This window comes from Myotis brandtii, unplaced genomic scaffold (genome assembly GCF_000412655.1).
Source record: "Myotis brandtii unplaced genomic scaffold, ASM41265v1 scaffold1040, whole genome shotgun sequence".
Classification (NCBI taxonomy): Eukaryota; Metazoa; Chordata; class Mammalia; order Chiroptera; family Vespertilionidae; genus Myotis; species Myotis brandtii.
This window is the reverse complement of record NW_005353498.1, coordinates 729883-742078: the sequence shown is the minus strand read 5'-3', so window position 1 is coordinate 742078 and position 12196 is coordinate 729883. Positions and strand designations below refer to the sequence as shown.

The window sequence follows — 12196 nt, the reverse complement described above, 5'->3', positions numbered from 1 at the left end:
CCCCCCCCCCCCCCCCCCCAGCATGACACAGCCCTAAAGGAGAGATCCTGCCTTAGAAGGACCAGAGGCCCTTCGCTGAAGGGTTTTAAACAGAGTTTGACTGAATTAGCCCTGGGATCTCACCACTGTTGCGTGAAACGGAACCCCCACGCCAGGAAACACAGCGACTGACTTGCGGTTCCAGATCAGCTGGCCTCCAGGCCTCGGCCCACCATCCTGAAGGATCTCGTTTTAGGAAAAGCCTTGGATTGTGTCCCACGTTGTTGGCTTTTTTTTCAGGAGAAATCTCTAGCCCCAGAAAGCAGCATGGATTTGCAAGACCAACACCGTCTACCCAAGCATGTCAAACTCGCGGCCAGCGGGCCACAGGCCTCATTGAAATAAACGGCACTTTACCAAACACCACCTTTCCCAGGTCTAAAGAATGAGAAGCCAGTGTCGGCTCAGATGCCAGGGTCGATGGTGGTTGGCTGGCGAGCACACTGCCAGGCGCAGCTCCTGGCCCTCAGGGAAAACGCATCTGGTCTCAGCAGGTCCTCTGGGCCTTTGGGTGAAGATGCTAACGGGGACCTGGATGAGGGCTCTACAGGCGACCGAGGAAAACAAACATGTGGATTGTGTATTTCCCAGGTGCTCTTCCACACTCAGCACACGCTAGGTGGGAGGCCTCAGGGATCAGCTGGGAGCTGGACGGAAAGACTCTGTCCTAAACGAGGCCACATTCCAGTGCGGCAGCGAGACAGGACCCATAGGGGTTCAGGGCCACTGCACGCCCGAGTCAGTGCTGGAGTTAGAGGGTAGCAGCTAGCCCCTTGGGTGACTGTGTGCTCTGACACAGTGTAGGACTCGGGATCATTGCATGCGCTGTGCACTGAGGCCAGCACTGCACAAGGGAGTTCAGGGTCTTGTCGGTGCAGGAGCCACACACGACACATCACATATGAAGCAAGGGTCTTCCTGCTCGAGATGGTACATGTCCATTCCCGGCATCACTGCATACTCTGTTGGGTGCTGGAGTCGGGCAGAACGTAAGATCCGTGGTCAGTACACATTCGGGTCAGTGCTGGATCTGGACATCCATGAGACCCAGGGTCATTGCATGCTCCGGAAGGTATAGTTACACACCAGGGTCAATGCACGCTCTGTGCGTGGCTGGGGCCAAACAATGCACTCAGGAATCCAGTTGGCAGGCACTTGTTGGTGCTGGAGTCAGACAGAACATGGGACCACATGGTCACTACTCCAGTCATTGCTGGGTCTGGCCAGTGCACCTTCGAAGCTAGGGTCTCTGGCCACTCTCATTAGTGCTGGAGTCACATAGTAGATGGTAAGTTCCCGAGATCCTTGCAGGCTGTGGTCAGTCCTGCAGTTGGACAGTCCATGTAGGAATCCAGGGTGCGAGAACTCTGGTCATTGTCTGAGCCAGACAGAACACAGCGGACTCCTAGGGTCAGTGCTGCGGGAACCCGTGTGTCTTTGGATATGCCAAACTTCTCCTGAAGTTGTAATGAAGTCCAGTTTATCAGTGATTTCTTTGATGCATTGGGATTGTGCTTTTAGGTACCTTATTCATGAAATCTTTGCCTAACACAAGTTCGCAGAGCCTTTCTCCTATGTTTTCTTCTAGTGCTTTTATAGTTTTACATTTAGTGTCTGACCCACATTGAATCCATCTTAGCGTTCGATGGGTCTAAATTCATCTTTTTGCGTGTGGGTGTCGGGTTGTCTCAGAGAGGATTTTGAGAAATGCCTGGCCCAGAGTTTTCCCTTTTGCCTCCTTCTTTCTAGTGTCCATAGTTCTGCTCAGTTGGAATTGCACTGCCTTTGCTGCTGGTGCTCTGGGCACTTGTTGCCTTGGGAACAGGTCCCGTGGTTATGGACGAGCTTTTGTGATGTTCGGTGGAAAGCTGCAGAACACGAGGAGGCAGGAACGCGGGTGGGGAGGCCTGGGACTCAGCCACAAAGGCACCCAGGGCCCTCTCCTCTCCGGCTGTGTGACCTGGTGCACATTCTTTCTCCTTCTGCAAGATCAGCTCTCCTGTCTGCAAAGTCAAGCTGAGGGTTTTTAAAGAGAGAGGGATGTTTTGATTCCATTGTTCGCGAAGCTTTTCCTGGGTTGGGTCATTCAGTTTGGTTTTAGGGGTTCGTTCTTCAAATTAACTCTGTGGGAAGCTCCTTACTTCTTCCCACTGGGTTCCGGAGTCTGACTGTCTGGGTTCAAATCCTGGTGTCTCACTGATGCGGGCACATGATCTGGCTGCTCCAGGACTTAATTTCTGACTCTGTAAATGGGAGATGCGCACACTTCTCACAGAGAGGCTGTGAGGATGGAGTAGAGTCCTGCCCCTTAGCCTACAGGAAGAGTACTTCAGACTGTGCGTGTGGCACGTGCAAATGTCCGATGGCAGAGAAAAGGCCAGGGGCCAGAATGCAGAGATCGAAGGGGGGTGTGGCACTGGATTTAGAGAGGCCAGATGCTTACCCAATGAGGGCCTCAGAGGCGAGTTACCCAATGAGGGCCTCAGAGGTGAACAAGCCAGTCCATGGTTTTCAGGAGCCCACAATTTGAGGGGAACAGATGCATGAAGTGACCGTGCTTTCAGGGTCAGGAATAGGTGGAGTCAGCCTGGGGTGCACCCTGACCCTGCCAGGGTGGCAGTGAGGCCAGGGGTGGTCAGACAGCCCTTGGCCTTCACCACGGTTCTCCTCTCCTACAGGGGCTATTTGATCACGGCGCCCTCCGTCTTCCGCTCGGGGGTGGAGGAAGTCATCAGTGTGACCATCTTTAACTCCCCAAGGGAAGTCATGGTCCAGGCTCAGTTGGTGGCCCAGGGCGAGGCAGTGGCATGGAGCCAGGGAGCCATGCTGGGTAGGTCTCTGGGCTGTCTGATGGGGGCTTCCCCGCCCTTTGCACCATGGAGCCGTTTGCTGGCCTTCAGGGCTTGGGCAGGGTGGGCCTTGCTTTGCTTCCTCCCATCCCACCTCCCTAGAGCCCTGGCAGGGAGGGAGGGCAGGTTGAGTTCTCCCCATTTCTCAGATGAAGAGAGTAAGGTCCCGGAGGGGCAGCCACCTCCCCAGAATGGGGAATCCGAGTCCAGGTTCTATGGGTGCAGATATGGATGGAGTCAGGCACCCTTTCCTGTCAGCTTTGGCTAAAGGTGGGATGGGGCCATATCAGACCTTTTCTTGAGCTTTGACCCTGTGGGGTGCTGGACCCAGACTTGGGCTCCCAGCTGGGCGGAGCTTAGGCCCTCAGCCAGCCTCTCCCACAGTTTCCTTGGTAAATTGCAGAGAAAGACAGCGCTGCCTCCTGGCCCTGCCTCAGGGGCGCCCAGTCTGGTAGGGCAGGTGACTCATTCCTCACATGGAGCATGGGAAGGATGCAGCCACAGGAGACAGGGTGTGCTGGGGCTCTAGTGGGGCAGCCCCTGTCCTCTGCGGGGACACGGGGAGGCCGACCAGGAGTGGAAGCTAGGAGAAGGGATTGGGCGGGCAGGAGGAGTGCAGGCAGTCCCTGTTCCTCTCCAGGGGTCGTCCCCGAAACCCAACTCAGGTTGGTTTCAGCGACAGAGTTTTAGGGCCTCTCATAACTAGAAAAGTCCACGGGCATTTCTGGCCATCTCCTGGCCACACTTCTGGATGGGCCCCTGTGTCCTCAAAGCTCAGAGGAAGTGGTGGTGGGGTTCCCAGGATTCCCTCTGAGGGTGCATCTTGGGTCATATCCTCAACTCAGACCCAGTCCCTGTGGCCAGGGGCAAGGCCTGTGCTGGTTGGCCTATGTGGGTCATCATGTTATCGACCCTGAGCCAATCCCTGTGATAAGGGCAAAGGCTTATGTAGATTTGCACAGAGCTCCACCAAATGACATGGACTGGGAGCTGGTCAGGGGTTCCTACAAGGAAATCAGGGTTTGGCTAGCAAGGAAGGCGGGGTGGGGTGGAGAGGGGAGGGGGCATTCATTCTGGGAGGCAGAAACAGCAGATGTCTAAATAAGCCCTGAAGGCCAGTAAATCCCGAGAGGTGTCAGAATAGCAAATGACTCCATTTGGGTAGAAGAGAGGCGATGGGAGACCAGTCAGATTCACTCGACCAAGGTCCACTGGGAACCTCAGTCTCTTCTTCTTTCTCCTGTTCCTCTTCCCTGGAGTTTCTCTTTGCTCCCCTCACAGCTTACCTTGGGCAGAGGCCAGGGGTGAAGTGAATCAAGTATGCAGGCCGGCCAACTTTCCCCTGAATAGCTCAGCTTTGTCCATTCCCTCCGGCCTTCAACTCTCGCCAGTTTGGCAAGCCCGGCCCAGCCCAGCCCAGCCCAAGCCAGACCAGTGTGACCCAGGGTATATGCTTGTTCACAGAAAACCCTCTGGCTTGAGAAACCCCTGTTTGTAAGGCTGCAGGCCAGGGAGGTTGGACAGGAAAACACAGCTTCTGATTTAACCGTTTTTATTTTATTTTCATTTTTTTAGATAAAGGAACAATCAAACTCAAGGTAAGCTATGACCTTTCGAAATCATAAACCCTACCTTGGAAATAAATTGAGTTGGATGGAACAAGAAATGTTGCATGTGTTTTGAGAAAAATCACTGAGAAAAACAATGATTGATGAGGAAAAAATTTAGAAAAGGAGAAGTCACCCATAATCCCCTTCCCTATACTTTTCACTTTTTCACGTTTCCTGCAAATCCTTGTCTCCTTGAGCACATTTTTTCATAGTTGCAATTAAAGGGTATACACCATGGTGTTTCCTGTTGTTTTCTCTAAACACATTGTATAAACATATTTTCATGTGTCAAAGTCTCTATAATTGTATTTTGCATCCTGTTGTAAACAGCATCTTATTACATCCCTTTTATGTACAGTTGATCCTTGAACAATGAGGGGGTTACCAGCGCCACTTCCCCCATGTGGTGGAAAATCTGTGTATAACTTTTGACTCCCCCAAAACTTAACTACAGTCATTCTCTCGGTATTCGAAAAGAATTGGTTTCAGAACTCCCTGCAGATACCAAAATCCGAGGATGCTTAAGTCCTTTATATAAAACTAGAGGCCCGGTGCATGAAATTCATGCACTGGGGGGGGGTGTCCCTCAGCCCAGCCTGCACCCTCTCCAATCTAGGACCCCTCAGGGGATGTCCGACTGCCAGTTTAGGTTGGACATCCCTCTCACAATCCGGGACTACTGGCTCCCAACTGGTTGCCTGATTGCCCCTAACCACTTCTGTCTGCCAGCCTGATCCCCCCCTAAATACTCCCCTGCCAGCCTGATTGATGCCTAACTGCTCCCCTGCCAGACCGATCGCCCTCAACTGCTCTCCCCTGCTGGCCTGGTCGCCCATAACTGCCCTCCCCTGCCGGCCATCTTGTGGCTGTGGGCACCGCCATCTTTGTGATGATGTGAGGGTCAATTAGCATATTCCCTCTTTATTAGATAGGATGGCGTAGAATAATGCATACAGTCAGTCAGCCTTCTGCATCCGTGGATTCCCAACCCCAGATCAAAAATTCTGTTTTCACCCAGTGGTTGGTTGAATCCACGGATGCAAAACCCACAGATATGGAAGGCCAATATTTATTGAAAAAAACCTGCAATTCAAGTGTTCAAAGGTCAACTGTAGTAATTTACAGAGCTCTCCCCTTGTACATATTTAGATCTTTAAAAATTGTTTTTAGGGTTTTGATAATGTAACCCAAAGGTTGCGAGCATCTTTGTGTGTAAAGCTATTAGCGTTCCGGATACCTGCCTTTGGCAAACACTCTGAAAAAGAGTTACCAGGTCAGGATCTAGGCCTGTTTCTCGGTCCTGCTTTGTTTTATTTTAGTTTTTAAACAACTTATTTATTGATAGATTGAACTTAGAGAGAGAGGAAGGGAGAGAGAGACACACACACACATCGATTTGTTGTTCCACCCATTTATGCACTCATTGGTTGCTTCTTGTATGTGTCCGTACTGGGGATCGAACCTGCAACCTTTGTGCATTGGGATGATGCTCTAACCAACTGAGCTACCTGGCCAGGGTGGTAGGAGATGCAGCATTGCCTGCCCACAGCACTGCCCGCCATACATTAGAGACCAAATTTCCCACAGCCTTGTCGGCATTGAATATTGTTATTTAAAAGTTATTTCCCATACGAAACTACACTGTAGGTAATTCTCTGACGCGGGTTTTGAAACTGGAGTCATTGATTTCCAGGGGTTTGTAAGCACTGACATTGTAGGCATTTACTGAGTTAGCTGGTCCCTAACTTTTATCAGATGCTCAAAGGGGTCCCTGAATGAATGGACTAAATTGAGACTCATTCTTAATTATAATGTGCCCCGTGCTGTGGTCAGAATGAAGTCCGAGGCGGTTGTGTCCTTCGTGCGGTGGCACAGAGGGCAGTAATAGCCCCTCCTTCAAAGGAGCATTTCTACGGAGGATGTTTACGCCCTTCCCTCTGTGACACTTGGCAATGCCAATACCTGGAGACATTTATGGGTGTCACAACGGTGGTGGGCGGTTGCTACTGGCATCTAGAGGGTAGAGACCAGGGAGGCCGTTCAACACCCAGGTGCCCAGGACCTCCCCGCCCCAGAGAACAAACCAGCCCCAGATGGCAACAGTTTGCTGCATCAGAAAATAGGGCAGCTCCGGACAGGGATTAAAGTTACTAGCATGTGCGGTCCCCTCCCACTGCACACAAGAAGGCCCTCCTCCCAGGATAGATGCTGTGGGTTTGTACAGGAGACCAGTGAAGGCCCATGTAATTCTGGGAGAGGGGCCAGGGGGCCTTAACCCACTAGAGGCCAGCAGCACCCTCATCGCCGTTATGACAACTAGAAACGTCTCCAGACACGGCCAGTGTCCTCGGGGTGAGGGAGGGCAGGGAGTGCAGAATCCTCCCCCACCCCTAACCCAAGTTGAGAAATGCTCATCCAGAGCTATTCTAAGTGCGACGATCCAGGACCCTTTTGGGAGTCTCTAGTCTGTTGAGCAGCATCCTGGCCTCCACCCACTAGATGCCCTACCCCCAGCTGTGGCACCCAAAAACCTTCTCCAGAAACTGCCAAGCGTCCCCCGGGGGGCACAGTCACCACAGGTGAGCACCCCCACCCTAGACCTCCACGCTGCTTTCCCAACACCTAGGTCCCCTCCAGGGTGACACCCCATTTCCAATGCTCTGCGCGCAGGTGCCCACGGGCCTCCGGGGCCAGGCCCTCCTGAAGGTGTGGGGCCGAAGCCGGCAGGAAGAGGAGGGCACCCTCTTCCACAACCAGACCTCCGTGACCGTGGATGCCCGGGGAGCCTCCGTGTTCATCCAGACCGACAAGCCAGTGTACAGGCCCCAGCACCGAGGTGGGCGCCGGTGCGGGCGGGGGAGGGGCCGGCCATGGCCTGGAGCTGCTACACGTCTCTCTCCTTCCTCCCAGTGCTCATCAGCGTCTTCACCGTCACCCCAGACCTGAGGCCCATCAGTGAGAAGGTGAGATTTGCTTCTAAACCCTGTGCCCAGAACACCCCCTACTCCCTCCCGAGACACCCTGGCCAGGCCACCGTCAGCAACTGGCCTTTCTCCTCTGTCCTCTTACAGTTTTTACCTCTAATTTTGGTCCCTCCCTGGGCCTCCACTTCTCCTGGGAGGCCCGGGGGAAGTCTGTGGGACAGAAGGAGGCAAGAACGCTGGTGGGGCCCTCGCTGGTTTGGCTCAGTGGATAGAGCATCGGCCTGCGGACTGACGGGTCCCAGGTTCGATTCCGGTCAAGAGCCTGTGTCTGGGTTGTGGGCTCAATCCCAAGTCGGGGTGTGCGGGAGGCAGCTGATCAATGATTCTCATCATTGATGTTTCTAGCTCTCTCTCCCTTTCCCTTCCTCTCTGAAATCAATAAAAATATATATATTTTTAAAAAATGGTAGGTGCCCCATAAGGGAGCACCATGGTCCAGGCAGTGGCCAGTACCCTCTATGAAGGCTTATGAAGGATTTAAGTAGCAACGGGTTATCATTTGAAATCCTACTAGCCCTGCTTTTAACATTATTAGAAAGAAAATATAACCGCACATCAAACCCATCATTTCTCCTTGGAAATAAACATTCACAGGAAGAAGGCATTGATTTTCTTTTAACCTTTTATTTGCAAATAACGTCAAATGCACAGAAAAGTTGGAAGAACAGCACAGAGAAATCCCATGTGCCCTTTATTCAGCCCAGGGATTGGCAAACTTTCTTTAAAGGGCCAGGTGGTAAATATGTTTGTGTCTCTGGGCCAGAAGGATTCTGTCTCAATTACTCAGATCTGCTGTTGTTGCATAGACTTAGTCAGAGACATACTGGTATGTGAATAAATGGGTGTGGCTGGTTGCCAATAAAGCTTTATTTACACAAACAAATAGAGGGCCAAATTTGGCCTGATCTGGAGCAGTGGTTCTCAAATTTGAGTGTGCGTCTGATTGCCCTGGGGGGCTTGCTCAAACAGATTGCTGAGCCCTCCCTGGAGTTATTGACTCGGTTATTGATTCCCTGATTTCTAGGGAGGTGCCCACAAATCTGTGTTTCTAACAGGTGCCCAGTTGATGCTGCTGCTGGACGAGGGGACACACTTTGAGAACCACAGATCTAGATTCACCAGTTACAAACATTTTGCTACATTTATGTGCTTTCTCTCTCTCTCTCTGTATATACACCTATATACATATGCACTTATAAGATTATTTTAATGATAAGTTATATTTTAATGATAAATTATATTGGTGTGTCTGGTTGCTGGTGATGGTAAGTGCAGCCAGTGGTTTAAGTAGAGTTTGCCCTGTTGCTCCCACCAAAAGTCTGTCTTTCCCCTTTGTGGTCAATAAGTAGTCTGTGGGGACCCGAGGTTCTTTGCATGCCCAGTTACCCATCAGACGCTCACTGCCAGTTCTAGCTTCCACAGATGATTCCGAAATTACATGAAGCAAAACTCGCTGTAATGAGTGCAAAGTGGTGATTTTCCCGGCTCCGTTATTTCCTCGGCTTCTCCTTGGCATCCCGCGGCACGGAGGAGCTTGCAGAAAAGCATTGATTGTGAAGAAAGAGGTTTACGTACACTACACACTACTCGTGTGCATAGCAAAGATGTGAACGTGGTCTGCGGGCGACTTCCGCTTAGGGAGCCCTGAGAGGACATGTTTAGGGCACGCGCTACGTGCACGTCCTTGAGTACTGAGTGCTCGGGGCACATGGCTGAGCAGAGCAGACGGGGGCCCCACCCCTGTGGGGTTCATATTCTGGACAATAACGCTGCACAGTTCCTAGTGGCCGGTGGCCAGCCTAGAAGGGCAGTTCTGTGGGTACACACGGCTTTTCCTTAACTTTCGTCACCCCAAGTTTCTGTGCCTTTTCATCGACTATTTTGATGCACTTGCCTGTTCTTTTCCACCGGCGCGTCCTTCCTCAGGCTGAGCTGGACCTCAGGAGCGGGTTCCCAGGGCAGCGTGGCAGGCCCTGGGTGTGTACGTGTTTTGCTTTCTGAGCGGACAGGGCTAAGTTCCTGCACCCAGATATCCGAGGGGGCCTGTGCCCACAGTTTTCCCTGGGGAGGGGCTGGGGCTCGGCCCCTTGGTATCTGCCCCGTGTGCAGGTATTGCCGGGAAGGGCTTGGCACTCACAATAGAAGGGAAGAGCCCTGGTTTGTGTGGCTGCCCGTTCTCCTCTGGAGGCTGGTCAAAGGTCCGCGCTGGGTGAGGCCCAAGGACAAACATCACAAGAAATTGAATCGAAAGTGCAAGGCTTCCAGCGGCCTCGGGGCTCAGCTGGGGCACACCCGGGCACACAGGCAGCCCTGAGCTAACGGGGTCAGCCACACGGGCATCAGGCAAGGCACACGGCCGAGGTCAGGAACACAGCGGTGCAAGCCGCGACCTCCACCGGTGAGTTCTGCATCGTGGTCAGAGTTGGCGTCGACTGTTGGGTTTGATATGGATGAGCACCGGCTTGCTGCCAGGCTCCAGGCAGGTGCCTGGAGGAGCCGTCCCTGGTTAGGGGTGGAAGCAAGTCTGGGAAGGAGGGCAGGACCATGATAGGAAGCAGGGAAACAGAGGCCAGAGACAGGGCTTGGCCATGCCACCCTCACTGCTAATGGCAACTGTGTGAGTTTGCTAGGGCCGCTGTAACGAAGTGCTATAAGCTAAGTGGCTTACTCAACACAAGTGTATTCTCTCCCCATTCTGGAGGCTGGGAGTCCAAGATCAAGGTGTCAGCAGGGTTGGTTTCTCTTCCTTCTCCTTCTCCTCCACCTTTTTATAACATGTTTTTATTGATTTTTAGATAGAGGGAGGGAGAGTGATAGAGAGATAGAAACATCAATGACAGGTGGTCAGAGTTGGCGTCGACTGTTGGGTTTGATATGGCTGAGCACCGGCTTGCTGCCAGGCTCCAGGCAGGTGTTTGGGGGTTCAGACATGAAAGCACCTGTTTCGGGAGGGCTGCCTGGAGGAGCCGTCCCTGGGTAGGGGCGGAAGCAAGTCTGGGAAGGAGGGCAGGACCGTGATGGGAAGCAGGGAGCACAGAGGCCCTGAGACAGGGCTTGGCCATGCCACCCTCACTGCTAATGGCAACTGTGTGAGTTTGCTAGGGCTGCTGTGACGAGGTGCTGTAAGCTCAGTGGCTTAATCAACACAAGTGTATTCTCTCCCCCTTCTTCTTCTTCTTCTTCTTCTTCTAACACGTTTTTATTGATTTTTAGGGAGAGCGGGAGGGAGAGCGATAGATAGAAGAATCGATGATAGCATCGATCAGCTGCCTCCTGCACTCCCCCTACCGGGGATCAAGCCTGAAACCTGGGCATGTATTCTGACCTGACCGGGAATTGAACCAGTGACCTCTTGGTTCCTGGGTCGATGCTCAACTGCTGAGCCACATCTGGCCAGAGTAAACCACCCTTTCTTTTAAGGACACCAGTCCTATTTGATTAAGCCCTATGCTAATGACCTCATCTTAAGTGGATTATCTCTATAAAGTACCATCTCCAAATCATTCCGAGGAACTAGAGGCCAGGATGTCAACCTATGAATTTGGTGGGGTGGGGAGGCACAATTCAACTCATAACAGCAACTGTGGGTGTCCCAAGGGACCAGGCCCTGCGTGGACGAAGACGAAACGTGCACGGAGGGCTGGGGGTTTCGGGTGGGGGTAGCTCACTGCCTCTGTCTGTCTGTGTTGCAGCTGGAAGCCTACATCCTGGTGAGTGGTCTGCCCTGCCCAGGTTAGCCTACTCTCAGCAAGGCCTGGTCTGTCTTTGCCCACTGCCCGCCCACCGCTCCCCGCCTGCCCAGTGCCTCGCAAGGATGGGACCTGGTGGTGGGGTGGGGAGGCACAATTCAACTCATAACAGCAACTGTGGGTGTCCCAAGGGACCAGGCCCTGCGTGGACGAAGACGAAACGTGCACGGAGGGCTGGGGGTTTCGGGTGGGGGTAGCTCACTGCCTCTGTCTGTCTGTGTTGCAGCTGGAAGCCTACATCCTGGTGAGTGGCCTGCCCTGCCCAGGTTAGCCTACTCTCAGCAAGGCCTGGTCTGTCTTCGCCCACTGCCCGCCCACCGCTCCCCACCTGCCCATCCTGGTTCCCGGGTCCACTGTGGGGCAGGCCAGCGTGTGTATGCCTGTCCCTTTGTAGATTGCACCCAGAATCCTAAATGGTTGTCCCTGAATGGTGAGACAGGCCCAGCCCCCCCTGCTTGCACCCCCTTGTCCTCAGACAGGTCCCTTCTATATCCCGCGCTCTTTCTGGTTTGCTCCCGTGTAAACGGCTAATATGGGGCCTGCCCTTCATGCTTGTCCTGCCCTGGAGAGAGGGCTCAGAAAGTCCATACAAACGCCGGGCACATGCCAGCCGCCTCAGTTCACCGTGTGTCCCTGCAGGACCCCCGGGGCTCAAGGATGATGGAGTGGAGGCACGTGGAGCCGGTCTGCTGTGGTAATTCTCCGCCCCCCCCCATCCTCTCCCCTTCTTCCTTCTGGCTTTGGGGCTGCACCTCCGGGTGGCAGACGCGAGAATCCTTCAGGGAAGCAGAATGTGGGCTGTCCGGGACCCTCCGCCTGTGTTCCTCTGTGCCCGGGATCCAGCGGGTACACCTGCCCGTACGGGGGACCTGGAGCATCGGGGCCTCATTTGTCAGCACCCCAGCCTTCCTCCCACTGAAGGTCTTCCACGCCATCACCCCCCACCCAGCACCCACCCAGCACCC

The 12196-nt window shown here is 53.4% G+C and overlaps 1 protein-coding gene across 1 annotated transcript in view; it reads left to right on the top strand.

The window, feature by feature from the left end:
- Positions 1-12196, top strand: part of CPAMD8 (C3 and PZP-like, alpha-2-macroglobulin domain containing 8) — a gene marked incomplete at its 5' end in the record, with an annotated part of 57613 nt that overhangs the window by 1047 nt on the left and 44370 nt on the right. Inside the window, 6 exons of the mRNA XM_005856713.1 lie at positions 2718-2869; positions 4464-4486; positions 7169-7334; positions 7409-7461; positions 11175-11192; positions 11871-11925. Coding sequence (XP_005856775.1) covers positions 2718-2869; positions 4464-4486; positions 7169-7334; positions 7409-7461; positions 11175-11192; positions 11871-11925 — 467 coding nt within the window. The remainder of the gene's footprint in view (positions 1-2717; positions 2870-4463; positions 4487-7168; positions 7335-7408; positions 7462-11174; positions 11193-11870; positions 11926-12196) is intronic.